The sequence below is a fragment of the Fusarium oxysporum genome, chromosome 4 (genome assembly GCF_000149955.1).
Source record: "Fusarium oxysporum f. sp. lycopersici 4287 chromosome 4, whole genome shotgun sequence".
NCBI lineage: Eukaryota > Fungi > Ascomycota > Sordariomycetes > Hypocreales > Nectriaceae > Fusarium > Fusarium oxysporum.
Window position 1 is genome coordinate 3956773 of NC_030989.1, and position 27585 is coordinate 3984357.

A 27585-nucleotide genomic window follows, 5' to 3' on the forward strand; every position below is an offset into this window, starting at 1 on the left:
ACTCCCCTGGCTGTTCCCCATTGTTGCAGGCTAAGGTGAGTGTGTGCCTGAGCTTACCTGAATATGGCCCCAAAAGGCAAAAGGCCACCCTGACCATTGTCGTTGCCGTCGTCTTCCATGTCTTGGTTGTTATTAATCAACCACCACTTTCGACACCTTCTGTACTCTCATTTCACCAGATCGTATTTTCACAGTGAATCACTGCAATCTATTTTGGCACATAATTCGTGTTGCTCGCAGCTGTCGCATATTGTCATCCCTTTCTGTATCATCTGTCGTCAGACTCCCTTGGACATGCGACCCTTTTAGTGTTAGTAAGACGACACAACCGACGTCAGTTAACGAGCCGGCGCTTTCTTTCAACACGCGAGCTCTCGTAGATCGACAGCCACGATTAGGAAGAGGCGAAACCCCATGTTGTCGATTACAGACTTATGTTCCTGAGTCATAAGTTCATCCACAACGACCCGACCTGTCCTTTATTCTTCGTCGCCATTCCTTGATCTCGATACTTCAGGCCACTTCATCCTCCCTTAGCTTACCTGCCTACCTGGGAGTGGCATGCTATTAGCTTGATCATCATGGCTTCCATGCCTTCTGCTACTCGTCCTCAAGACGATGGGCCTTCCGTCGCCTCTACTGCGACGACCGACGAACAGACTGTTAACCTGCAGGTCCTGTCACCGTCTGTTGGCGTGAATCGACCACTGCTTTTCCCGAACCTTGCTGCAAATACTACAATCAAGCAGCTCAAGGATAAAATTCGCCAGGCTCTCCCCTTGCGACCCGCCGACGACCATCAACGATTGATTCATAGGGGACACGCACTCGTTCGCGAAGCGGATACACTAGTCGATATCTTTGGCGCTGATGCGGTATGTAACTCCTGAACGGTGATCAGTCCATGAGTTGCAACATGCTAACTAGACGGCTCGTATGTCCATAGATTCGCACTTCCGAGCAGCAGACGATCCACCTTGTCCTTCGCGACATGACCGATAGCCCATCTTCAACTCCCAATGCGCCCTCTGCGCCACCGTCCCTCGCCGCTCCTGTTCCTGCACCTGCACCTGCGCGAGGTCCGAGCCCAACCGCTTCCGCACCACCAACACATCCTCCACGCCCTCAACCCCAGCAACCCCAGCAACCTCACGGCCAACCTTTTGGATACCAGATGCCACCGGGGTGGCGGAACTCGATGCCCCCAACTTCCAACCCGTTTCCTCAACCACGCATGCCGTCGCCTTCGCCTTCACATACTCCCGAGCAAGCGGCCGCCTTCCAACACCAACATCAGAACATGACACAGTGGTTGAACAGCATTCAACGAGAGGCCATGGCTAGAGCTCTCAACCAGAACCAACGAACGAGAGCTCAAATGGGGATGCGCGGCGTTGGAGACCCCAATAACCCTGGAAACACTGGTGGAAACAATAGTGGCCGAGCAAGCCCAGCGCCAGGCCATACCGTTTACCGTGAGCACGTTGGACCAAATGGGAGCACCTATCAATTCGAGACTGTGATTCGGACTGTGGTACCTGGACAACAGGGTAATGGTGGTGCTAGCGGCTCAATGTCTCCAGCTGATGTACAGAATCTTTTTCGAAACGCTGATATCAACCAAGCTACGTCGGCAATGGCCAGCGCAATGCAACGAAGCGCTTCGAGCACCTCTCTTCACAGTCGACATCAACATGGAATGACGGCGCCCATGTGGCCCATGTCCCAACCCATGACCGGCAGTGGTCGTGGAACCCCTGATTTGTCTCTTAATCGACTCAGTACCACTGCAGCTCCCGGAAGTTCACAGACCAGGCAAGGACCTGAGGTGTATATTCTCTCGTCGCCCGAGGGACCCAGAGCCTTGCTTTTGAACAATACTAGTTCTGAAACGTATATCACCCCACGGTTGCGAACTCAGACGAGTCTACCTCACCTTCGACAAGCCGCTGCTCTCAGTAGTGCCGCTCTGGATGCTCAGAGTCAGCTGCGAGCGAGACACCACCACCATCATCATCCTCATCATCACCACCATCACCATCCCCGTTCCCAGATCGCGCCGCAGCCGATACCTCAGCTCCAGGCACAAGGACGACCTCTGAACCTACAACCCCCCCAGCCTTTTCAGCAGCAAGCTCAGAACCTTGCGCCGCAGCAGCAACCCGCATACCCGGCCCAAGCCCAAGGCCAAAACCAAGCGCAGGAACCGGACCCTGCGGCGATCATGGCTCCCCTGATGCACCGGGGAAATCCACCTATGGCTGCGCTTCCGCCTCTCCTTATGCAGCTCTGGCCGCAAATCTGGCTACTGTTCCGACTGGTTCTGTTTGTCTGGTTCTTCACTTCCCCCAACGCAAGCTGGTCCAGATGGTTCACCATCATTGTGATTGCCGTGCTCATCTTTTTGCTTAGTACTGGAATATTTAACGGCGTTCCAGATCACGTTTGGCAGCCTTTGGGACGACACCTTGAAAATCTGATTCCCGCTGAGCCCAGACGTCGCCAAGCTATCGCCGGAGAAGACCAGCAGAATCAGCAGCCTCGACAAAACCCAGATCCTACTGAAATGGCACGTCGACTTGTAGCTCAGCACCAAGGTCCTGAGAGTTGGCTGTTATCACAAGTCAGGCGCGTAGAGAGAGCTGGTCTCTTGTTTCTGGCCAGCATCGCACCGGGCGTTGCAGAAAGGCATATAGCCAACCTGGAAGCAGCTGCACGAGCAGAGAGAGAGCGCCGAGAAGCTGAGGAGAGAGAGGCCGAAGCTGCGGCGGCAGCTGCGGCAGCTCAGAACGAAGAGAGCCATGAGAACCAGGACCAAGCTGAGAATCTTGGTGAAGAGGCGACCACCAGCACTGGCACAGAGCACAACGTAGAAGCACAGACGGAGCAAGGAGTTCAGGATAATAACCAGCGAAACGAGCCAGCCAGGGAACAGCTTATTCCCTTGTAGCGTTTTCCCTTACGATGATAATTTATTGGTTGAAATGTGTTCAAGCGAGATGCGGGATGAGTGGAAAAGTTTAGACCAACGCTGCATGTGACAAGCGTTGGAATGAGGTGAAAAATACTGGAGTTGGCGGTGTTTCTTTTCGTATGGAATCTGGCTTATTCCAGTTTTCTTCTTATTTCTTGCATTTCTTCTATCGGCGAAGAGATTTGCCACAGAATAAAGTTGAGCCCAGGCCTTTTTGTTATTTGGTATCGATGATTTGATAGCTTTCAAAGCGTGTTGCTGATACTGAAGGTGAGAAGGATGCACTACCCATAGATTTGATGTGGAATTTGACATAAAAGAGGGAGACCCCTCAGGTTAACTTAGTAGTTACCAGTTACATGTCAACTACTTGACTTGTAAGTGTATTCATACCTTAAGTCTGAGAGACAATAATTCCAAGGCTTAATTAAGACAAAGAACCTCGAGCTTGTCAAAATTGCATAACCCTTTCTCTAAAGAAGGGATCCTCTTTCTCATTCTAATGCCTGAGGATGGCTACCAGGGATGGTGTCCCTCGAATGATGTCGTAGCTTGTTGCTGCCTTTGGCTTTTCTTATCTTATCAGCGAAAGATGATATCAGTGTCGTGTGGCTCCAAGCTCAGTTAGTTGCCTTTGAAGCTCCTACTTTTATTCTCTCTCCCAAACAACTTTATAACACCCGAGAAGCGTCCTCATTCTGTCAATCTAGTTGTGTACCCTTTGAGAGACTACGTCAATTCTCATTCCCCCAAATACCTTAGTCATAACCTCTAATTCTAGCTGAAGTTGCTGGGAGACCCCAGACTTGTCGCAACAATGAGTGGCGGATGGAATACCAGTTAGTTTCCTGCTCCGTGCATGATATTGACTGATATACTGACTTGAAATTCTATAGTTGAGTCCGATGCGGTATGATCGAATTATGCTTGCGAACCGTTGAGATTGGAGAGCTAATTCGAAGCTGTCAGGGTGTCTTTACTTCTCTCATCGAGAATCTTGGCGTCAAAGACGTTCAATTCGAAGAACTCCTCACACTCGACCCATCTGAGCTTCTGTCCTTACAGCCCGTCTACGGCGTGATCTTCCTCTTCAAGTACCCGACTGATCAACCATATGCGACACCCGAAGGACCCCGCGACGGCTCATTCGACAATGCCGCATCCGAGAACATCTTCTTCGCCGCCCAGACGATTCAGAATGCATGCGCCACACAAGCTCTGTTGAGTGTACTACTCAACAAGACGAACGACGTTGAAATAGGCGAGAAGCTTGGCGAGTTCAGAGAGTTCACCATGGTGTTGCCGCCCGAGTTCCGTGGTGAGGCGCTGAGCAACTCTGACCTCATCCGTGAGGTGCACAACAGCTTTGCTCGCAGCAGTCCTTTTGCCGACGAGACGGACAAGACTGGTGCCGAGGCAGAGGATGCGTTCCATTTTATCGCTTACACACCTATTAACGGTACACTCTACGAGCTCGACGGTCTGCAACCCGCGCCCATCTCCCACGGTGCTTGCAGCTCCGAGGACTTTGCCACCAAGGTAGTCGATGTTCTTCAACGCCGTATTGCGCGATATGATACCACCGAGATTCGTTTCAACCTCCTCGCCATGTGCCGAGACCTACGACAGCGTGCGCGCGACTTTGGGGATGAGGAGCTGCTCGCAAGAGAAGAGCGCAAGCGAAGGGACTGGATGTTTGAGAATGCTCTGCGAAGACATAACTTTGTGGGCTTTGCGGGTGAGGTGATGAAGGGAGTTGTGCGCAGTAAGATCGCCGAGGGTGGTGATGCTGCCTATGAGAAGTGGGTGAAGGAGAGCCTGGAAAGGAGGAAGAATGCGGAGCAGGCCATGAGAGGTCGAGCTGGAGGTGGTGACGGTGATGGCGATGTTGATATGGGAGCTTGAGATGTTTAATGAAGGTCATGGCGGAGATAAAGATACCAGGTTCTGTGACTGAATGTTCTGGCAGATGTTTCATGATACCAAGCCTACAATAGCTGGTGCTTCTTTTAGACGACATATAAGGAGAGCGACATCTCCTGTTGTATCACTACACAGTCCGCTTGTCACTTGCACCATAACGATATTCATGGCTCATAATTGCTTGTATACGTTACTACATCACATTTGACATCTCAGTATCTTGCCCTCCTATCGGCAGTTCCCCTCCATCCCCTTTCTCTGATGTCGCCAATACCAGGCTGCACTACTATATACTGCTCTGAGGGCGATACTAGCCCTTTCTACTGTCATCATCCAGAAGCAAACATTGTTCCACAATTCCAAAATGAGGCACCAGCTCTCGGAAATTGATCGATACAGAGAATAGAAAGTGTCGTGAGTGAACGTTATCCGTTGCTCAGTCAACGCTCCCATCGTTCATTGGAGGGTGACGTAGGCTGATCGTCTTTGCCGCTGGAAGCAGTCCTGGAGCTGCTGTTCTCACGGCGATCGTCGTAGTTAAGATCCCTCATGGCATGACCAGCATCACCTGGCTGGTCTTCATCGTTCTCCTGGCTAGTGTTTCGACCGTGGCGAATGGCACGAATGAACCAAGGAGCGCGGCCTGAACCCTTCCAGGTCCAGTACTCCTTGAGATCATACTCGCGAGGCTCGACATAGCCACGGGTAGCCCAGACAACGAGGCCGACAAGACCGTTGAGGACTGCGTATACGAAAACACCGCTAAGGACTATCAGTAGGTATATCAAGGAGGAGATGGGAGACTTACGCGATGAGACCATAGGCTACGCTGTAGCTAAAAGGGATGAATGTCATGACGACGAAAGAGGGCAGGACGTCGCCGATATATCGCCAGTTGATCTGGGTGATTTGACGGATCATCATGCAACCCACCTACACATCCTATTAGCTGTGATCGCTGCCCAAAGAAACAAAACAACTTACCAGAATCAGAGTGCAACCAGTTGCCCAAGGTGGTACAGAGGCAAAGATGGGCGCAAAGAACACGGCAGCGGCGAAGCATAGTCCCGTGGTCATGGCAGTCAAACCAGTTCTTCCGCCTTCAGCAATGCCGGCACCACTCTCGATGAAAGCGGTAACAGGCGAACTGCCCAACAAAGCACCGACCGAGATAAAGAACGCATCAGTGCAATACGCAAGAGTCGAGCGAGGAAAGTCACCATCACGAGGGTTCACAACACCACAAAAGCGAACCATTGAGTAGAGAGTAGCGGTAGCATCGATGATGTCGACATAAAGGAAGGTGAAGAGAGCAAGGGCAAACTGAGACGCCGATCCACCAAAGGACCAATCGAGCTGATTGAGAGTTCTTTCGATCGGGTGCCACATAACGACTTGACTGAAGAAATCAAAACGGGAGTCTCCCTCGTCAGTGTGAGGGAAGTACGTGATGGGAGTATTGCGACTGTGGGCTTGTTAGGTAAGATTAGAGGGTAGAGGAGGAGAACATACGGCCATGACAGAACAGAAACGAGAGTGATGCCAAGGATGAGGGCGTACTTGACGCGGAACGCCATGAGAAAGGCAGTGACAATACCGCCGCAAAAGACAGCAACCCACAGCTACCTGAATAAGCACACGATACTTAACGGAGATCAACTAACTTACCTTGGGACTCGACATCTGTCCTTCCGTACACATGCCAGTCACTTCATCAAGCATTTCCTGGGGACAGCCTCCAAGCGCAAGAGGAGTGGCCTTTCCACCACCGGTGATAGCACCAATACCGGCAGAGTACGAAAGCCCGATTTCAGTGAGGAAGAAACCGATACCAACACCTGTGGCAGTCTTGATAGTGGAAGGGATCAGCTTGACAAGCCACTGCCGCATACCAGTGAGGGCGAGGAAGATGAAAATAAGGCCCTCCACAAAGACAGCTGTAAGGGCGAGACGATAAGAGATAGGACCGCTTCCGTTGTATCCGACGACTTGAAAGGCGAAGTACGCGTTGAGGCCCATACCGGGGCTATTGGGAATCAGCATCAGCATCATATCATAGTGTGAGAAGTTGAGGGACTTACGCGAGGGCAACAGGGAGGTTGGTGAGGAAGCCGAACATGAAGCTTGCCAGGCCGGAGACTGCAGCTGTAGCAGTGACGATATCTCGTCGAATGTCTATTGCGCAGTCAGAATTTCCCCGTAATGTTGGGAGCCTGCCTCTACTCACCTTCTTTGCAAGCAACATATGAATCAATCTTGTCACATGCGTGTCTATCCGTCAAGTCACAGACACAAGTGCCGCCAGACTGAGCGAGCAGAGCAGCCTATCTATCGTCAGCCAGCTCCAGATTGAAAAGATCGAGAGCCTATACGTTGACAGCGATGATGTACGCCATAGTCGCAAAGGTAGTGATGCCAGCACGAACTTCTCGAAAGAAGGTCGCTCCAACAATTGCTTGAGGCTAGAGAGTCATAAGCTTCCACAATAAACAACACACACACAGAGAGAGAGAGAGAGCATCTTACATGTCCAGTACCACTGAGGGTAAAGAAGTACCCAAAGGCTGAAGTGGTGACATAGTGATCAACACGATCAAGAAAGTCACGGAAACCAAAGTATCGAGAGCGGCCAAGATGTTGGACAATGTCGACATCTTCTTGGCTTGGCGTAGGCGCAACGCCTTGCTGTTCTGGAGAGGTTGCCATCTTGAAGGCAATGTGTGTTGCGAGATGTTAACTTTGATGATGCGAAGATGGAGTGGAGGAAAATTGAAGATAAGATGAATAGAGGGGACTGATTAAGTGAGTGATTATGTGAAGAAGAAATGCAAGAAAGAGAGGAAGAGAGTGAGGTTGGTGGTGGCGTCGATAAAAGCTGTGAAGAGGAGGAGGTGACACCAGAAGAAATGAGGAAGAGAGATTCTGTCTTGCGGCAAAGTTGAAGAAGCAAAAGATTAGATTACATCAGGGAAAAGCAAACAGAAGCTCTTGGTTTCTGGTATCAAGAGGAAGAAACACCAGAGCAGAACTGCAACTGGCAGACACTGCCAGCCGTGTAGCACTGCCAACAACCTCAACGTCAATCAGTATCTACACCTCGAACCCGATGAGATAAGTCCTCTCGTCAGCTCCTGTTACCGAATTAAAGGGTATGCATCACAAGACTCGAAGTTCGAGTCCAAGTTGCGAGTTGCGCAAGATGCACACGCACATGCACGCACATGCACGCACACAGCATAAGCCCAGAAAGAACAAAAGGGAAAGGGAGAGCAATATATATAAGGCTGTGGGTGGTTTTGGGTACTTTTGTGTGTACACAGCGTTGAGAATGTTCGACTTGATCAAAGGGGAGGGCATTATTTCCACGGGCCGTCTGTGTAATATTTGTTACCTTGGCTCGAGGGCTGGACCTAGCATTTGGGTCTTGGCTCTTTGTCCGAGCTTGTTGTTGATGTGATAGGTTTGAGGCGTTGTGATAAGTGAACATGCTGACAAACGGGCCTCATTATTGGCAAGTCTGGGATGAACAGTGATTAAAAAAGGAATTTGATTTATGAGGATGTATATTTATACTACACTGGTGACCAAGATATAGCTGAGATCAAATACATCTCTACAAGAGTCATTGGATACTTGAACATGGCCAACAGTCCGAGTTGACTCACCTACCACACATATCTTACCCCCGAGAACCCTAGAAAAGGGTATTCTTCAATGAGATCATCACCCAGGAGAACCCCGTTTCCACCACTGAGTTCCTGGCACCGACCCCTAAGGACACGGGTTCAGTGTCGTACAGACCAGGTGTTCGTGTCACCACATGCAGCTCGCCGACGTTCGCGAAGCGAGAAGGCGTCGGGTGTAAATGGTGACAAAAGACGTGGTTGGCTGATACAGATGTAGGACAATGCCCGGTATGCCTGTAGCCGAAATGAACTGGTTCTAGCTGATGTTCTATCGACGTGGGATGCGGGCGGAGAACTATTCGGCGGAAGAGGTACACTCATGTGTATATGTTCGATAGTCACACTCGAAAATGAAATATCATAAGGAAAGACGTATTTTCTACCACATCTAGGTTCTTCTTCTTAAGTTAATGCCTATTAATGTTGCTAATTATTGGTTGATATCTAATGCACTGAAAGTTGCCCCTTTTCACTTACACAGAGAGTTGGCTGAAAATCAAGTGGTCTTTTCGTGAAACCAGCCGACATCCAGTATATCAACCACATACAGGCAGAGAATACGACCCTCTTAATCAGAGACGATTAGCATTGCCCACATGACTTGATGCTGACATTCTTACCAGGCTGTGAGGCCCTCAATGACACCTTGCTGCATATATCAACTCGTCTCAACTTCTGCTGTCACACATCCACCCCGAAATCCACAGCGATTAACTGCAGTATGAACATACCCAGAGCTATTTTAGGCCAGTGAATCAGTGACATGAGTAAACCTTGAGTTGATCATCCCAACACTTGATCTCCCACCTAATCATCGTCCTGTCTACCAAACGCGTATAAGTTGCCCTTCAGGGTCCTAGAATGACTCTTCACCACAATAGAACAAACGCTCACGTAACTATTACCTCTCGAACCGCTGGCTCCTTTTTTCCGAACTGGTACCGACATTCTCGTTTGACACTCACAATCACTTGGTGCACCTGACACTGACATGCGGGTGCTCAGCAACTGTTGACCGCACACTTCACTTCATACTGAACAACAGTTTTAACTCTCTCAATACTATCACTTTGACCTTGTATCAGAGGCTAGTAACTCTCTGAAGCCTTCGGCCCTTGGTTCACCTTCTCTCCTCAACTTCTCACAACCTCCACCCCCACTCCTCTGAAAACACACACATTCATCCTCACAACACCACCTCTTTCGCTAGCAAGAAATAGAAGATAAAGACATTCCGTTTTTGTTTCCGAAAATCTCGAAGCTCATGCGAGCTTCAATATACGCATTATATTTCGTACATTCTTTCACCTAGAATAGGGACCCTTATTCATTCGCCCTACCCACGACTCACTCCGATCTCGTAAACCACACACAAATCACCCTCCCTAGCAATAAATTTCAACAAAAGATTTAAATCATAGAGCACCAAACACAATGTTCGACGTCATCTGGGTCGACCCGGACCGCGAACTCGTCGGCGAGCATCGTGCGAAAAAGGAAATCAAGCGCGAACTGAAGAACAAGGAGAGAGAAAAGGAACAGGAGAACTCAATTCTCAGCCGCTCGATCTCCGTCACAAGCACTCGATCCTCCACAGAATCTCGTTTCGCCTTTCTTCGACCTCGAAATGGCAAACATGGCAAGGGCAAAGAGAAGACTCCATCGGGTCTTTTGACCCCAAGTCATCACTCCTCCCGCTCAAACTCGGGGAGCTACCATCGCTCGGCGCTTATGGCAAACCTGTCGAATGTTTCCCTCGGAGCAGAACGAGCACACAGAGCAAATACACCGGTTTCCACTGATGCGTCATCTTCACACGTTGTTAAGCGCAACGGAGTCTCACAGCCTCGACAATCCGACTTGGGGAACCCAGACTTGTGTTCCGAGGTGTACGGCTGCTCTGAGCTAGAAGGTGATCATCCTCCCACGCCGACGGGTTCAATGGGAGATAGGTAACTTTATTACTCACAGTGAAAGAGAACACCACTGAACTTTTTGCAGAAACTTCCCCATCCCGATACTCCAGCCAGAGTCACCCAACAGTCTCGTACCAAGTCTCAATCTTGCCAAAGAACCGAAAGCTCCCATCGTGATCAACTTCCGACCCAACGATCCCAACTCATGGCGTCCCCCCGAAGAATGGGAGTACATCGACCGACAAGCAGAAGAGGCCCAAATGCTTGAGAACCAGGAAGATGTTGAGATGACCGTCGGTGCAGAAAAGACAGTTCAAGCGAACCCTTGCACAGACTTCGAGGCTGTCAAACACCAAGTCAAGATTATGGCGGCTTCAAGTCCCAGCATGATCCTTGCGCGTATCAAGGACATCTGGACCGTTACCGACGAAAGACTCCATGGAGAGTTGAACATTGAGCTAAAACGTTGGATGCTTTCTGTCCTGCACTGTCTGGACATTGAGGTGAGGGATAGTGCTGGTGTTGCTTGCGTTGCCACGAATATGTCTGACAATCTTGGGGTACTGGCTCTCTACGAATCTGAAAGTGAGTGAATCAGTGACTAGCAAAGTAGCGCAGTTCTAACAACCTTAGTCACGGCGATATATCTTGCAGCCCTTCACTCAAGGAGGGAAGTATACTCTCTGACAACAGCATCTTTCCAAAACAAAGAGCTTCCGAACATTCACCCGGTATTGGTCCCATCCATGACTCCCTCGACAGTCCCAATTGACCTGCACTCATTCACCCTCGTATATTCGCTCTCTTTACCCGTCGTGTGCTCTTCACCTGAGATACCAGGGGTACTCAAGACCATCAGCAACCGTCTTCGAGTCGGTGGTTCCCTTCAGCTTACTCTTATCGACCCGTTGCCGTGCGCAGGAACACTCGGTCATCGAATGCGAACGTGGCTTCAAGAACATCTACTGATCAACCTCGAGCGACACTTCAAGTGCACGAACCCAAGTAGACTGTTCCCAGAATGGATGGGTGATGCTGGTCTGCGCGGCCAAGGCAGCACCCTCACAACTTCGAAATTCTACGCTGTTTCAGCGAGCATCCGGAGTCAAGCCGACGACAGCGATCCCTTCATAGAAAGAAGCCCCTCCGAGAGAGAAGTGAAAGCAGAAGTTCGTAGCATCATCGGTCGTCTGCTCTGGATGGAAGTCTGGGGCAGTTTCGTCACCGGAGATAAATGGTGGTGGGAAGACGAAGGATGCGTCAATGAGTGCCTCCAGCTGGGCACAGTTTGGGAATACCACATGGTAGACGGCGTGAAGCAAAGTCAAGAGGATATTCCAGAAGCGGTAGAAAACCTCGAGAACTTGGAACACTAGAGTCCAGAAAAGACGAAAGATGTTGCTGATTTGTGCTTTGCGCTACAGTTTCTTCTATTTATGCTTTATTAGAAAGAGAAAAGAATTAAGGAAAGGAGCCTCTTTATAGGAAGATACCAAATTATGGAAAGAAGGGGTTTTAAAGCAAGGATACGTATATGGTCGGATTTGTTCAGGGAGATAGAAGCAAGATTTTATTTTTGAGATTAGCCAGTAGCAACTGTGACAAGTCTCATATATATGTAAGTTATTTGTATGATTATACGAATGGTAGAACACTTCAAGATATAAATTAACGGTAGCCTCCATTTATTGCCATCTGCCTGAGTAAGTGTAAACCTAACTGCGCCTTAACTGAAAACCCTCGCTTGTTTCTTTTGCTCTTGGTATTAATGAATCTTGCAACATTTTGATATCGATCATCGCGATCCCTCTTTTGCCTGAATATTTACCTTGTATCCACCGATGTCACTAGTTTTTATTCTCAGGCTGCTCGAGAATCATCCTCATGTACGACTTGATGGTCAGAATCATCCAAGTTTTCAGATCTTTCCCCACTTTCAGATCTGTCCTCACTTTCAGATACCTCTTCACTGACTGACTCTCCATCATCAAATTTCCATAAATAGCCGTGCTTTGATGGGGTCTTCCAGACTGGGGTTGCGAGCTCTTCTTGCAAGTCCAGTAGATGATCTTCCACATTTTCTGTTGCTAATGTCCATTCCGCGTGCTGGATTCGCTTGTCGAGAGCTCGATACCAAGAAACCAGATTTTCACGCTCCCATCGTTTCTCTTTTCTGGTCAACATGGCTAGATGTTCTCGGGCGACTGCAATGTCCTGCTCTTGCAACGCGCCGAGTACTCGCTCAAGATTCTGAATATCATTCTGTAGGGCTTGATCTCGAACGCCTTGATAAAGCTCGACAAAAGCCTCTTGCTCGGCGAGACTTGGCCTACGAGAATCCCCCAGGTCCCATTCGCCCGTAGCATGAGAGTTTCTGACGAGATCATCAAAGGGTGTGTCGCCAAATGAGTCTTCCTGATATGGATTAATGCCGGATAGGTCCAAGACAGAAAGATACCAAAGTAATTCTAGTGAAGCGTATCTGGCTGCAAAATGCAGCACGTTTTGAGAATAGTCATTAAAAACATGAACAGAGCAATCTGACTTTACCAAACCTCTTGTGAGTTCCAATTTATTGTGATGAATTGATAGAAGGAAAGGGGTATTCCCTAGATTATTTCGTGCTTCAAGGTCAGATCCTGCCACGAGCAGCATCTCAATGGCTGCTTCGATGTCTTGATGAGTAGTGTTTGTAGATTCGACCAGCCAATGAAGAGGCGTATCGCCGTGGATATCGCGATGCTTTACGGATGCGCCTGCCGCTAGCAAAAGGGCGATTAACTCGGAGTTAGCTTTCATCGAAGCCCAATGCAATGCTGCCGTGCCTTCCTCATTGCATAAATTAACGTTAGATTTGGACTTGAGCAGCAGATTTACTGACTCGACGTTTTGTTGCCAGACTGCGGCCATGAGAGGTGTCCATCCCTTGAACGATTGTTGATTAACATCAGCTCCTGCTGAAATGAGAACTTCCATGGACCTGACTTGCTTTTTATCAGTTGCAAGATAAAGAGGAGAGTCACCAGTGTCGTCAATCGTGTTGACAGCCCAAGGTTGCTCTTGTAATACTTCTTGCAGGTCCGCACATTGCAAGATCGCCTCGTGAACTTTGGTCGTTGCCACTTCCGTTGGATCTCGAGAGAAGCCGAGAACGTTTTTCACAAGATACGTCTCGTTATCGTTGAGTTCATAGTCTCGTAGTGATATGGCGGCAGCCATCGCGACACGTCTATCAATTGTTCAGATAAACTTGGATAAAAGAAAACGTGATTGACGACTGACCTGGGTAACCCAACCTCAGTCAGGATATTCTTCCATATATCCAGAAGAGCCTCTAAAGAGGAGTAAAGTTGCTGATCAAGAGAATACTGCTTGCGTTAGGGCACACAGACTACTCCGTGGCGATTGGGGATTTTGACCAACCTCGATGAGTCCCATGCCACGAATATCCGTGTCATGAGGGTAAATGCCATACACAGCCACTGATCTCCTAACTACTTGGCTTGAGCCTTCTTGGTTAATCCACACCATAGAGTCGTTCTCAATCGATCTAAAGGGGCGCAGGGCGCAGGTCAATCCGGAAAGGCTGCTATAAGACGCACAAATCTTGAATGTCCCGATGAGAAACCATCTCGGAACTTGGTACTCCATTCTCAGGAACGCAGATTCTATGCAGTGGCATTCTGGATCTGAACATTCCTTTCGTGATGAACTCTTACAACGCACAAGCCAGGACCCAAGGAGTGAGTGCATCCATCCAGAGCTTTGATATTGACTCTCAGAGAAGTGACATCGGCACCGGCATGCTGAATCAGATGGTATTCTCTGAGTCGATACCACAGAGTTTATCTGCACAGAGCCATTCATGTGTTTCAGATTGCTGTCATGACCATTGTTCATAACCACTGCGTCTGACTCCGGTGTATGATCGTCCTGAAGTTGTTGAACTGGTGCTGGACTCTCTATGATTTCCGGTAGTTGCGGAACTTGAAGTGGCGGACTTGGCGAGCTTGTATGCATCGTTTGCATGTTCATCATAATCTGTCTCATTTCTGCCTGAAATCTGTTCACCTGTCAATACCGAGGGCTATTGCTAGATTCTAGGTGTGGTACACCCACCGAATATCGTTGGATACGCGCGACGAGTTGAGAGCAAAGTGAAGAGTTTCTTTGGCTTGGCTCATCCTCTGTTGAAGCTTCTTGATGTCGCTTTTCTCTACAAGCCACTTTCTCTTCCTTGCCTTGTTCATCTTGTTCCCCTCTGGGCCACTCTCGCGAGAACATATCCGTAATAACGCTTCGAGTTCTGCGGTGACCTCATTCAGATTTCGCGCTGCAGTATTGATAAGATCTTGTTCCAGTGCTGTGGGAGCCATTCTCGAGACAGCTTGCGCCATGGATTTGATCATGTTCAACTGAGAATCGGATTTTAGTTCGGTGAACTACTGCAAATAGTGCCAGCAAGTTAGGGGCCAACCTCCTTCATCAGATAGTCAAAGTCTTTCTGAATATCCGGAATTTCTCGAAAAAGAGAGACGGCATGTTTCCCAGCTGCCAAAGCCTGCACTACGGCGATGGAGCTGGCTACGGCACCAAGGACCTCCATCGTAGGTGATAAATTGTGTTTATTCGCAAAAAATGACTTGGCTAGGGTCGGGTTCGAAAGCTTTACAGAGAAAAAGAAGAACTCGACATGGAAGAATCAAGGTAATCTCAGCGTGGGAAAAAGGAAACGGAAATTAGGCTCTCAGAACGCCTACTTGGTTGGGCGAACCACCAGTCACCAATCAGATGTACATATTCACAGCCTCGACGAGCGAACATACCTAGCCAAGGCATACTGAGACAAAAGCAATAAGATCTGCCTGGGGCTGCTGAGAGTCGACATCTTGTGTTACCATCACTAAGCCTCAGACACAGTAATGTAGCTTGATATGAAGTATTGAGAGGAGATTACATTGGCAGATTCGTACCTCCTTGAAAGACAAACTTGAATATATTTCCTTGCTTCTTTTCTAGACTTTGATTTCTTGTATTGCTGAGAATGAACAAGTATAGTGATATCATTTCGATATTACGCCTTGATAGAATAACTGAGGACTGATGCCAAAATATCACCTGGTGTTTTAAAAGAAGTTTAAAGTATAAAATAACGAAAAGCACAATAATCACATGATTCGTTGCTTGAAGCCTCTGTTGGAAACACAAGCACCGGCCTTCCCGGTCTCTTTCTATGTAGTGCCTACCTTACCTTAGTATCTTACCTTATCAATGTCCATATTATCTGTTGATTTTCACTGGATCCTGACAAGCCACATCAGGCGAGTCTGTGGATGGCTTCACCTTCCCCGCAAACCACAAAAGCCCATATCCAACCAAGGCGCAAAATACAAATGCATCCCTCTTTCCCCCGCATTTTCCATAATCCCTGACCCTTCCAAATCATACGATGCCCCCGCCAAGATCACAGAACAAAAGTACGGCTAATAAGTCGAGACGATAAGCCCACCCAAGGGGAGGCAGGAAAACTTAGGACCTCTTTTCTAAGTGACAAAACGATTTAGGTAAGTTTAGTATATCTTAGAGAGCTTTTAGACCAGTTTATTTTGGCTTCCTAATTTGATGTCAGGAGTTTTCTTTCCCTGAGGCCACCCTTGGCAAGCCACTGTCCATATCCAAGGGACCTTAACTCAAGTCCCCATGTCACATCCTTGACGCCATCGTCCTTTCTAACCCCAGATTCCGCATCATCTGTCAATCTGATTGCGTGAATACGTTCCAGGGTCAAACCTGTCAGTGCTTCCTCCGGACGACCGGGAATGCATCATCGAGACATGGATATGAAGCCATCCTGTCCTTGCAGGTGCTAAACTAGTTCTATCTTACCGCGTGTTCCGCTCTTGACATGAGGGAGTCACACTCCAGCCACGTGTGTTGGGTAACTGCTTATCAAGCTTAAAATAAGGTTGATACATATTCGCGTGGCAGATATTAGTCTTTGAAACACAGTGCTGTATCACAAGATGGGAAAGAAGACACATTCGATCTGCAGTAAAAACACGTAAATGGCTCTCAGACTTTTATCAGCATTCAAATACTATTTGTAACAATACTGGGGTATCCATTATCCTCCATCTTTCGACGCTGGTGAAACCAACAAATGTCTCCCAACAAACTCCTCCTAGCTGTCTAGAGCACGCCTTGACCATCAAAGTCGTGTCTTCATTATATATAGTAACAAAAGGAAAAGGGTATCTGCAGTATCGTTTCCAAGCAGACCCTTAGAACTGTTATACACGCACGTTGTCTCTCCGCTCATCGTCTGAAGTCGGCCGGCTCTCGTTGGCCAGTTCAGTCATGCTTTCCGTTTCGAACTTATTCGATCGTCGGAACTGACCGAGGTTGTGTCGATGGTGGCTGGTCATTGTCCTTGCGTTATTGGCCCCAACCTCTGGTGCCATGCCGCCAACGAGTTCTGTCACATCTGGCCTTCGACCCATACGCAGATCGGTAGCCAAGTTCTTGCACGCACTCCAAGAAGTAACCATGTAAATGAGGGCATTCCAAAATCCCTGAAGAGGGAGCACGAAAGCACTCATGAACTCGAGAGGTACAGATGAGTTTTTGGTGTGGAATACTGAGTACACACGGTTGGCGCTGGATGGAACCCATGTGATCAAGATGGCTGTGAAGAACAGCAGGGCACACTTTGTGTATTGCCATGCTGCATTGCTAAGCTCTCGATTCCTCCTTCGAGCGGGATTGCCTCCTGATCGCTGCTGCTGCTGTGCTGGAACTTGAACACTCGCCCGTGTTTGTTGTCGTTCAATAGGGAGAACTTCATCTCCGACGTCCCCAGAGCTAGGCTGCGCTGAGATATGAACCGAATATGCGTTAGAGCTAGGGTCGCTAGGGTCAGGTGCTCGGCGGCCCCCCATGGGCTGAAGATGGATCGCGTTCGGAGTAACAACCTCTGTGGTCACTGAAACTTCTGTCGTCTTAATCGTTCCCAGATGATCTCCAGCCCCATAAGTCAGATCTCGATCGGTGGAGCTAAAATCATCAAGTTCCTGTCGCTTGCGATAGATGGTGCTACCGGCGCGGATGTAGATAAAAAAGGTAACAGCAATGACAACCCTGCGATGGTCAGCGCCACTCCATAGCTAGACTTGATCAATTACTTACCAAACAGGTCCGTAGAAAGTGATAATACGCCAGATATCCCACTCCATGCTCACCCAACACCAGAGTGTGGCATTACCGTACATTCGGTGCCCCTCTTGGTTTTTGATGAAGATATATACGAAGGCGGGGACGAAAGGGATACCGTAACATCCGATGAGATAAGGGATCTCCATCTTCCGTAATCTTCGGGCATCGAATTTGAAATAAAATGTCAGGTAGACATTGATGGCCATGGACAGGGTCCAGAAGGCATCGGCAGGCATGAACCTAACCTATGTTAGTGTCTAATAGCTTCGGTGTGGTGTAAGTGAGCGTACATCTGGATGAGAAAAGCCTGAAATTGGCAGCCCACAGAATTGGGTGAGCCTATATATGATCTTGACATTAATGTACCGACATTGGTCATCATGTTGCCAAAGGAAGCGTAAAAGACTAGTCGATTGATGGGTTTATGAAAGGCCTTGGATGACAAGAATGTGGCGATAATGAAGAGTGAGCCGACTAATGAGAAGACAGAACATGTCCGCTCAATGATGCTCAGAGCACGGAGCTGCGAGTTTGAGAGATGTTCGGCGGAAGACATGATGAAAGTATCGAGACTCGAGCGAGTGGACGGTAGTTAACTTGGGTCTTGGTGGTGATCACCAAGCAATTGGTGGTTCTCGTCGTCGAGCCGTGGTCAGGATGGAGAGTCGGTTTTATCGATAGTCCAGCATTCTCCCAGCGTCTACTCAATATTTATGATGAAGTGTTGTTGAATGAAAAGAGGGAGCTGTTAGTAAAGTCCAATGCTTTATTGTCGGCGCAAGGTTGGTTGGTTGGTTGTCCTCGATATAGAAGGAGCGTTAGTATGCGCAACGGTCAAGTCCCAAAGCGACGAGGCTTGTGTCTAATAACAACCAATACTACCAATGATTGCACATTCAGGACAAAGGTGCAATACAAAAGCGTGGCAAGCAAGGAGGGAAACTATGCAGTGACCAAGCGGGTGTATGATTGGGATTATAAAGAAAACTGCTGCAGATCACTATTGCATACACAATCGCAACAAAGAGGAGGGCGAGCAAGATGATGATGGCGGGGGCGAGGGGGGAAAGCAAGATAAAAGTAAGAAGTAGGTAAGTAATAATCAGTCTAACCAAGAACCCGGCACAAAGGAAGACCAGCATGTAAAGGAGGGGGGGAGTAGATCTGTATGTAATATGGCTCGCGGGGAGACTCAGAGGCGAGGGCATGGCATGGCATGCGTATACCCAAAGAGGAACACGGACAGAACAAGACAGACGGTGGTGATATTGGCGCTTATGCTTATGACATGGGGTGTGGGAGGGTACAATAGACAAGTGATGAACTCGACGAGGATCCCCTGTAACCCTTGAGCTGAAGAAGGACAAGCCTAAAGTCGATGTCTTATCCATGTCCCGGGGAATGCATGGGGATGGGAAATCTGTAAGACGGGCCAGTCGGCTCCACAGCTGCTGATGTGGTAGATCCTACAGTAAGTAAAAGAAAGAGGGCCAACAAAAGATATGGAGAACCTTGAAGAACGGACATGTTGCCGATACCGATAAAGAGACGTAAGTCATACATTTACCCAACGCCTCCTGAAGCCAACAGCATGGGAGAAGGATCAAAGTTTCAAGCCACGGCGTTCTCGCCTAAAGAGGTATGATAGCACAGCATCTTGTGTCAAGTCTGCACAGCGAGGGTATCACAGAAACAAGAAGAGGTGAGATCTTCTGCTTTGATCAAGTGATGATATCGCATTGGCTTAGACTGAGAGTATCCCAGCATCTGTTGAAGATCCCCCAGAAATGATAATGGAACCATGTCTGCATGTCCCGGGCATGAGGAATTAAAACCACGGGCGTCAAAGATTAGAAAGTGGTGAGTGATATTGATAATTGGTTGGTCGTCATCTGTTGGACCAGAAGTGAGAGAGACACAAGATGAGAGGGTGGCGTCCAGCCCAAGATCTTCACAAGTGGAGAGGGATTGTGGAGTTCAATCCAGTTTGTGGAGAGACCCCACTAACTGCACTGACCTAAGTCTGGAAAATCATTCAACTCATCTCATCTAAATCAGTGCAAAACACAACATTTGTGTTGGTCAGCAGTGGATATAAGATGAGCATTGACATTTTTTTCTGAATCAATTAATAAAAGCCAGTTCGAAAAAAGAAGGCGACAACACATCTGCCGTCATAGTTTCAGGAACGGCGCCCCTTTACCGGCCCTTCTTTCACCTAACTTAACGCTCACCACACACGGGACAGACCCCCTGAACATCCCCTAAAAAACCCTGGGCTAATGCGTGAAGGACATGGACCAAAGCCTCCTATCAAAGGATTTGCAGCTGACATCGAGCCAACTCTATGTATGAAATGCTCCGAGCACATGGCCGCCAGGCACTCTGATAGTAAAGATCATCGCTGTCAGTGGATTTTGTTTCAATTGACTTATTCATTCACTGTCTGTTCGCATGTGCTAAAATGCTTCTCTCCTTCTATCTTGGTCTTGGCGCTGTACATCCTGATATCCCCATCGCAGAGACCCTCCCCCAGATTCTTCTCTGTCTCAATGTCTCGTATGAGCTCCTTTTCAGCGTCGACGTTGCACTTGGCACGCGGGGGTTCTGCTGCGTCGACTGGCTTGGCTTTACGGGGACTCGGTTGCTGTAGACGCTTGGCATCTGGGGGAGAAGAGACAAAGAGACGAGAGTGGGATATGGGGAACGGTAGATGGGGAGAAAGAGAGGGTCCGGAATTAACAAGAGCCGACGATCTTTTTTAGGACTTGTGAATCATATCAATAGCGCGAGTCGTTGAAGAGAGTGGATATTTCAGATGCCTTCTTTTCCGTCCTGTCTCCAGAATCAAAACTCACCGTCCGCTAACACGCTCATCACAATGACTAACGAGCCGTATATGCCGAGGAACCTATTCTCAATTCGCCCTGTGTCGTCCAACGTCGCTGTCGCTTTGACCGCCAGGTGGAACTTGTTAATGAGCGAGTCCGCTTGGCTTACGCTTGCCAAGCCACTCAAGCTCAATGGCAGATATCGTCTTTGTCTTGTGTCATATGAACTCACTTCAGCTGTATCCTTCACGTGAAGCCGAACGTATTGGAAATCGTTATTTCCGCACGCCTCACTTTTTCCTCTTATGCCTTTGTTTAACAGTCTGATTAATTAATGACTCGAGTCAAGCCAAATGTTTCTGTTTCCCCCCTTTTGAACGCCTCTGCCGTTATCCGGTAGAGCCTTTTACTCGCGCCGGTTGATTAACCACGTGCGTTGGACGAGCATCATTCCCATGCTTGGAAACGATCGCTGAGAAATGCCACGCGAGCAACAAGGCGAGACAGGGAAAGACAAGGCCTGCTGCAGTAACATGTCGACTATCATGTCACATCGTTTGCATGAGAGCGGTCTGCTTGTTTTCGCTATCCCAGTATCAGTTCTAGTCCTCAAGCCACCTCAAAATCTATTTGTCCTGAAGGATCAAGTTACCCGTGAGCTATATCATTATGCCACGTTTTTGATATCAGCCAAGATGGTGTCGTGAGGTCTAGACTTGAAATTAGATCCTCCTATAGCACCCTCTTAAACAACAAGTGTGTGGTATCGTGCCATTACAGACGCAAGCTGACGGGCACAGTCTCGAATCCTTGTCGCATCAACCTTAAGACCCCGGATTTTTACGCTTCTCTTTGCCCATTCTTTTTATCCCGCCCGCCCATTGCATTTGCTTTTTGCCGTCCCCGCATCACATCACATCACATCTCATCACATCTTATCCCATCGCAGTCCACTCTGGTGGGTAACGGTACTGTAATGACAATCCAAACTCGTTCGACAATCTCAGATTTCTCGTAACAAACCCCAGAATCTGGGGTGGCGAAACCTGGGGTATCTTGAACCGTCTGGGGTTTCTTGGCTATGACCTCTTTGACTGCCACTCATTCATCGTTTTAGCAATTGAGCACCGAATTCTTTGCCCTGAAACGTTAGCTCCCCGTGGTCAGGCATCCAATTAGTCTCCAAACATTGACGCACCAACACTGGTCAAATTAATGCCATAAGGCGCGTTCCAGCTAGCCTCCATTTTGTCCAAGTTAGCCTCTCCGGCTAAATAAATGCACCAACGATAGCCTCATTTCTGAGCCATGCGTCGGAGCTTCTTCTGTAAACATCAATCGACTTTTCTCGCCTCGTAAGGCGCAGACACTTACAGGCTCTTTTGTATGTTTTCTTTCCTGTGCCTCAGGTCAAGTCAGTAGCTGATGGCCTCGGAATCCTTCTCGGTTCCATGATATGCAGTCATTGAGCTTACCCCTTTTCCGCCTCCTTTCGCCATATTAACATGTCCGTTATCGCACTCTCTGAACAAGGAGACTCTGCCAAGCTGTCTGATGAACAAGTTCCAGACTCGACTCATGAGCCAGAATTTTCAGAGCTTCAGAGCCAGGCACCTGATCTAGTTAGCCTCCACGTTGCATCAAGACCCCGGGCATATCCTTGTTGTCGAGATTATGCTTCAAACTCTGTTTCTTCTCTAAATCCTCTCATCGAATCCATCGATACGTGACACCATGTTCTCCCTGACTAGGATCCCCTCTGTTGCCTCCCGCTCCCCCTAATCCTTACAACACGATGTGTTGTAGTTTCCTGGTCAGCGAAGCGAAGTCATCGTAAGCACAATGGACGGCTTGACGCATCAAGGGCAGGTATCACTGCCACATGGATGTCGGGGTGGACGATTCGTATCACATAACTAAGCCAAATGGATAAAGTCGTCCCAGATGCATCGGACTTTGTCATCTTCGCAATTTGTCTATCATGTTCCTTGCATCGGACTCCAACTCTTTCCTTCCTAGGCAGGGTCCGCAGTGGCTCCCGCTTTGTGATGCTCGTAGATCGATTCGCGACAAAGTCTCTTTGAGAGGATGATTGGCAATGCTACAGTGTCAGTACTGAGCCCTTCGAGAGCCTCTGGCTCGTGTATCACCTTGATATGTACTCAATACCTTCCTGAATACGGTCATGGTTTCGAGGAAAGCAGATCTCACCCTGGTTCTCCAAGAAACTTCAAGATCCTTTCGCAAGTATCACGGCATCGCCGAAACTCTGACCAGAGTCCCCGGACACAAACAGGCATGTTGCTATAAACAGTCACTTCCATGTTTGCCCAGAAAACCCCTCGAACCTGAATTCTTCTTTTTAGTCATAAGAACCCAAAGTCCGCACCGGCTTCGATGCACCCGTGATGCCTCCAGGGTCTTCACCGTTTGACATTCTGCCATATTCCGCATCAAAGGAGGCTGTGTTGTTACGACTGCGGATTGATAGCCCAAATGGGAAGAAAGTTTCCTTGGCTGTTACTTGCCTCTACTTTCTCGCTTGTTCCTCATGACTTCGCTGTGAAATGGTGAGTTTGCCCTCAAGGATAGAAATGTCGAAGCAACAGCGAAGGAAACTTGGTACCATGAGAAGACGCCAACGAATACAAACTATTCTTTCAAGCCCAAGTCAGAGATAAGGTAGAACTCCGTGGTGAAACGATGCTGTCTTGTAACCAGTCTGGATATGCAGCACTTAAAGGGTTTCAATCAAAACAAAGAGCGCGATGCGGGCTGGATATGGGGACGACCGCCATAAGCAATCACCGACCCTTTTGCGTGTTTTAGAAGTAATAAACATGTAAGAACATGATTTAAAATCCTTTGTATTGGATCGCTGTTTGGTACATAGCACAATGAAGAGTTACCCTACGTATCCGCAGTCACCTGGGAATGATATGAATTGCGCTATTTCGCAGGTGGTTCCTTCGATTACCAAGGAACACGGAATTGTAACTCATATTCAATTAGGTAGGGTGCACCTCTCGTTCTTTATGATATTTGACTATAGTGAGGATGAAGCCCCAGCAAACAAAGGTCATCCAGGCGAGACACCTTCATTCATTCATCAAAGAACCCAGCCTAGGATAGGCTCCACCATGAAAAGAAACGTTAATGAAGCAAACTGATGGGGGAAATATCTGTCAATGAAGTCAGTTGCGAACTGACCTGTATCTCTTGTGACTCGTGATGTGATGTCCATCTCAACCACATCCGCCTTTGATAATCCAGCTCAGAATCTATGCTTATATTCCAGTCACTTCACGATAAAGGCACACAGAAACTACCTGGAACTGGCGAATTCTTTCGGTTAGACACCAAGTCCCCCCACTTCCTCATAACTATTATCACCAGTGTCTAGGACGATCTAATATCATCTCAATCATTATGACCAAGGGACAACGGGCCAAGATTCCTGCCAAAGATAAGAAGACATCCAAAAAGTCAAGACCAAAGTCAAAGTCAAAGTCATATAGGTACTTGATTGAACCCAAAGGACGATCTTATGCTGACCAGTAGACTAAAAACCATCGAGGATCCCCAGAAAGGCCAAGGTCGTGACTCTATCCGGAACACGTTAATAGCACTGCATAACACCGTCTTCAACAAACGTAAAGATATCCCCGCTGAGGTGCAAGAGTTCTGCTACCGTGTTGATATCCTGCACACCCGCGTGCTCGAGTTTACCTTGGAGGCTGGTGTCGATGGACAAGATGGAGAATGCATGGATTGGCAATGGGAACCAACGATCCCCGTTCACCTCGTTCGTACGGTCTATGAAGAATCGTGCTATCCTGAGGGAGCGGTCGCGAGGCCATGGGATATGGGTAATTCACAAATACTTAAGGCGATGTAATGTCATGATAGACCTTGTCATTATTCAATATGACCGCAACTTGAAGTTAATGGTACTTAGGGATCATTTGATTTGAGATATGCATTTAGGGGGAATTTCTGTCTGAGTTGAACATTTAGTATTGTTAGTCTAGGTACAGAATCTCCTATACTGAGTTCATGGGGAAACTTCACTGCCCGGCAAAGAACCTAAGTGTTGACTAACTGCGTGGAGCCTTTTCAGAGCCGGTGTTAGCATGCTGGGATAGATAATCGTAAAGGAAACTCATGGTGTACTTTGCTCATGCCTCAATTTGTTTCAGCATGAGAGGGCACAGAATACCCACGAGTCACCCTTACTTTCCATGGATTAGCTTTTTGCGCTCTCTATACTGACATTCGTCGACACGGTATCCAATAAATAAAACTAGGAAGGCAGTGAAAGATTCTTACTATTATAAGTAACGGGACCTCCTTCTCTCATACAAGCAATCTTATCAAAGCCAAACCCCCATTATCTCCCAACTCCTGCCATTCACTTCCATCCCAACACTCACCCACGCCTCCTTCAGATGGACGACTCTTTATATCTACATCTCACCATTACCTCTCGTCATTCTATCCTTCAATCATGGAGGATGTAGGATCGAGAACAGTCGTGGCAGCAGCCACGGCAGCGGAAGATCCTCCAATCCCTCCGAGTACCTATAACCACACGACTATTCCAAACAACACCAGTTCTTCCGATCAATCTCGCGAGCCATCGCTCTCGAGCCGTCCTTCTTTACCTTGGACCCATTATTCTGACTCTTCGATTTGGATAGACAAGGACTCGACCGATGACCATCATTCACGATTCTCGCATGTACACACCCCGGAATCTTCCTATGGGACAAGGCCACCGTCAGTCAACGAGGAAGCCATGCGCTACCATCGAAGACGTCAGGGAAAGTACAAGATCCCCGAAGAGAGGTTCAGCCCAGACGATCGCTACAGACGTTCTCATCGTGGACGTCGTGGTCGCCATGCTCACTCTAGCCATCGTCAACCGCAGCGCAACGAAAGACGCAATAGCGCAAACACAGGGTGTCTACGATATGCCAAGCATGCCGAAACCCCAGCCGACATAGTCCTAGAGCCTCAGCCAGACAAAACCAAGGTTGTAGGTGACAAGTTGACCAAGAAAAATGAGAACAACGGCACGACTTGGCGGCGTATCAGTCAAGGTTTAGGACTCGGGAAATCCAAAAAGAACGAAAAGCCAGAAGAACACCCACCTGTTAAAGCTGAGGATGTACCGAGAAGAAAGAGCAAGTGGAAGTTCTGGGCCAAGCAGCCACCTGGTGACGATGCTGAGGCTAGTGATGCCCCCGAGACGTCAGACCCCAACAACGAACCTCAGTTTACGGTCACCTCAGATTCAAGACCAAGTTTACTGGAATCGCATGAGGAAGCGCCTATTTCTATTCAGCTGCATACTGTAATGAGGCGATTATCCCAAGGGGGGTGATCGAAGGCATTCGTTGGAACAGAATTGGACCAGTTTGGATAATCGAAGGATACAGAGGAAATAATCAGCGGATAGGACCTCCAATTCTTTCTCCAGTATAATCATTTCTACCTAGTAACTATAAGATACCAAGTTACTACGGCTGTGGTTGTGACAAGTGCCTCAGTGCGGATGTGAGCAACATAGCGTAGGATGCAACTTGGTGCCAACTTCCTGTCCCTCTCGGGAGCTCGTGGCTTATCAGAAATATCAAAAGCGCCTCGGAAAGTTAAGGCATACCATAGTTGACGCTAAGTAGTGTGAGGCTTAGGCTGACCCAAGGTCGATATAGACTTCAACACCTACATGAGGTGCCCCAAGGCACAGAACCAGCAGTATGGAGGCCATAATGTTCCCGACCTCAGACTCAGCTCAAATCGAACAAGGCGATCTTTTCCCTCGTGAAAATACCAGCATGCACGTCATCCCCAAACTGGTGCAAATCACCCCCATTCAACTGTACAGCAGAGCCGCACCAACATCACGGTCTGTTCTCCTCTGACCTTGGAAATATGAGCATTATCCCACTGCACCCTTTCCAACTGCTGTATGACGTCGGGGACAGCTCGAGGGGGTGATCCCCCACGAGAAGGGCTTGGTGGAAGACCGGTATGAAGCGGCTTTTGAAGGGTCTGGCTCAGAAAACGTGGGGAAGTATGTTTTGCATGTGGTTTGATGGTTAGTCTGGTGATTGTACTGTGCTGATATGGGGTAGCTAAGTAGGTAGGTATGGAGTCTGGGTTCTACTGATATGGGCCTGGGCTATCTGCTGTTATTTGAGAGTGAATTATATGGTTCGATTTCTGTTTCATCTTGATAAGCTATCGATAAAAATAGGCAGACTCTGCTTAAGGCGATGACTTGCATTGTAAATGTTGTGATCGTTCACTCTCAGAAACAAGATGTGCACAATTACAAGCGTACTCACACCATCCCGTCCCATCCCCCAGCCTTACGGGGTAAAATGCAAAAATGGGGGAATCATTGTTAGTCAAAACGCTTGGTCATCCATCTCTAGCACACCTACATACCTACAGTACAGTGCACCTTGAGGAGATTAATTGTGTTTTGCTACTGCTGCACGGGCGCTTTGTCTCAGCACCTCAGCTGCACATAGTCGTCTAACACATTTTTGTAATTTACCAAACCAAAGTCTCATATAAACCCATGAGCCAGAAAAACAAATGAGACTTGCCTCAGTGGCACGACATCACAAATGAGACAGTAAGAAAATGACGCCCATTTCCCAAACGATGAAACCAAGCCAGACCAAACCAGAAAATCAAAAACCAAAATCAAAATCACAAACGAGGAGGTAGTTCCTAGTCACATGCCTCCTCATCTCGGCCGTTTGATGCACACTCCCCCACCTTCATTTGGGCGAACCGAGAGGGGCTTGGATGGCATCCAAGTACCAGTACATACAAGCAGTTCCTTTTCTTCCGTCGCTAGACGGTCAAAGTGGAGAAATTTGGATCCCCCCCGCGAGGCTCGTCCCGAACCCTCTCGTCTCGTGGCCTCGGCCCACCGTTAGAGCTTCAGGACCCGCCTGTTTGCGGGAACTATTCGTTCGTGGTGGGGAAACTACAGTATGAAAAAGAACAAGAATTACAATGGA

At 48.3% G+C, this 27585-nt stretch overlaps 9 protein-coding genes across 12 annotated transcripts; 6 read left to right on the forward strand and 3 right to left on the reverse strand.

The window, feature by feature from the left end:
* Nucleotides 1-82: 82 nt before the first annotated feature.
* Nucleotides 83-3294, forward strand: FOXG_04269 (uncharacterized protein; the record flags this gene model as incomplete). Of its 2 annotated transcripts, XM_018382234.1 has the most annotated exons (3): nt 582-875; nt 947-2383; nt 2439-3185. In XM_018382234.1, the coding sequence occupies 3 exons, from the start codon at nt 582-584 to the stop codon at nt 2478-2480; spliced, it is 1773 nt and encodes a 590-aa protein (XP_018238905.1). In that variant the 3' UTR covers nt 2481-3185. The 2 variants fall into 2 exon arrangements, with proteins under 2 accessions (XP_018238904.1, XP_018238905.1); XM_018382233.1 differs by having other exon boundaries at nt 83-875; nt 947-3294.
* Nucleotides 3295-3601: 307 nt separating this feature from the next.
* On the forward strand, nt 3602-5139 carry FOXG_04270 (ubiquitin carboxyl-terminal hydrolase L5). 2 transcript variants are annotated; one of them, XM_018382236.1, is made up of 3 exons: nt 3602-3813; nt 3871-3884; nt 3944-5139. In XM_018382236.1, the coding sequence occupies exons 1-3, from the start codon at nt 3792-3794 to the stop codon at nt 4877-4879; spliced, it is 972 nt and encodes a 323-aa protein (XP_018238907.1). In that variant the 5' UTR covers nt 3602-3791; the 3' UTR covers nt 4880-5139. The 2 variants fall into 2 exon arrangements, with proteins under 2 accessions (XP_018238907.1, XP_018238906.1); XM_018382235.1 differs by having other exon boundaries at nt 3871-5077.
* A 198-nt stretch (nt 5140-5337) lies between these two features.
* On the reverse strand, nt 5338-7603 carry FOXG_04271 (MFS transporter, AGZA family, xanthine/uracil permease; the record flags this gene model as incomplete). Its single annotated transcript, XM_018382237.1, has 9 exons — nt 5338-5659; nt 5706-5830; nt 5882-6362; nt 6410-6519; nt 6566-6923; nt 6979-7072; nt 7125-7221; nt 7270-7359; nt 7424-7603. The coding sequence occupies 9 exons, from the start codon at nt 7601-7603 to the stop codon at nt 5338-5340; spliced, it is 1857 nt and encodes a 618-aa protein (XP_018238908.1).
* Nucleotides 7604-10017: 2414 nt separating this feature from the next.
* On the forward strand, nt 10018-11875 carry FOXG_04272 (uncharacterized protein; the record flags this gene model as incomplete). The annotated part of the gene is made up of 3 exons (XM_018382238.1): nt 10018-10535; nt 10585-11084; nt 11133-11875. The coding sequence occupies 3 exons, from the start codon at nt 10018-10020 to the stop codon at nt 11873-11875; spliced, it is 1761 nt and encodes a 586-aa protein (XP_018238909.1).
* Nucleotides 11876-12178: 303 nt separating this feature from the next.
* On the reverse strand, nt 12179-15181 carry FOXG_04273 (uncharacterized protein). Of its 2 annotated transcripts, XM_018382239.1 has the most exons (5): nt 14977-15166; nt 14619-14914; nt 13923-14562; nt 13782-13867; nt 12179-13728 (listed from the first exon to the last, which is right to left on the reverse strand). In XM_018382239.1, the coding sequence occupies exons 1-5, from the start codon at nt 15103-15105 to the stop codon at nt 12360-12362; spliced, it is 2520 nt and encodes an 839-aa protein (XP_018238910.1). In that variant the 5' UTR covers nt 15106-15166; the 3' UTR covers nt 12179-12359. The 2 variants fall into 2 exon arrangements, with proteins under 2 accessions (XP_018238910.1, XP_018238911.1); XM_018382240.1 differs by having other exon boundaries at nt 14619-15181.
* A 1357-nt stretch (nt 15182-16538) lies between these two features.
* On the reverse strand, nt 16539-19341 carry FOXG_04274 (uncharacterized protein). Its single transcript, XM_018382241.1, has 3 exons — nt 18002-19341; nt 17685-17951; nt 16539-17636 (listed from the first exon to the last, which is right to left on the reverse strand). The coding sequence occupies exons 1-3, from the start codon at nt 18265-18267 to the stop codon at nt 16790-16792; spliced, it is 1380 nt and encodes a 459-aa protein (XP_018238912.1). The 5' UTR covers nt 18268-19341; the 3' UTR covers nt 16539-16789.
* Nucleotides 19342-20175: 834 nt separating this feature from the next.
* On the forward strand, nt 20176-20364 carry FOXG_18779 (uncharacterized protein; the record flags this gene model as incomplete). Its single annotated transcript, XM_018398922.1, has 1 exon — nt 20176-20364. The coding sequence occupies one exon, from the start codon at nt 20176-20178 to the stop codon at nt 20362-20364; it is 189 nt and encodes a 62-aa protein (XP_018238913.1).
* Nucleotides 20365-23971: 3607 nt separating this feature from the next.
* Nucleotides 23972-24440, forward strand: FOXG_18780 (uncharacterized protein; the record flags this gene model as incomplete). Its single annotated transcript, XM_018398923.1, has 2 exons — nt 23972-24060; nt 24104-24440. The coding sequence occupies 2 exons, from the start codon at nt 23972-23974 to the stop codon at nt 24438-24440; spliced, it is 426 nt and encodes a 141-aa protein (XP_018238914.1).
* Nucleotides 24441-25049: 609 nt separating this feature from the next.
* FOXG_04275 (uncharacterized protein) lies at nt 25050-25928 on the forward strand (the record flags this gene model as incomplete). The annotated part of the gene is made up of 1 exon (XM_018382242.1): nt 25050-25928. The coding sequence occupies one exon, from the start codon at nt 25050-25052 to the stop codon at nt 25926-25928; it is 879 nt and encodes a 292-aa protein (XP_018238915.1).
* Nucleotides 25929-27585: the final 1657 nt, after the last annotated feature.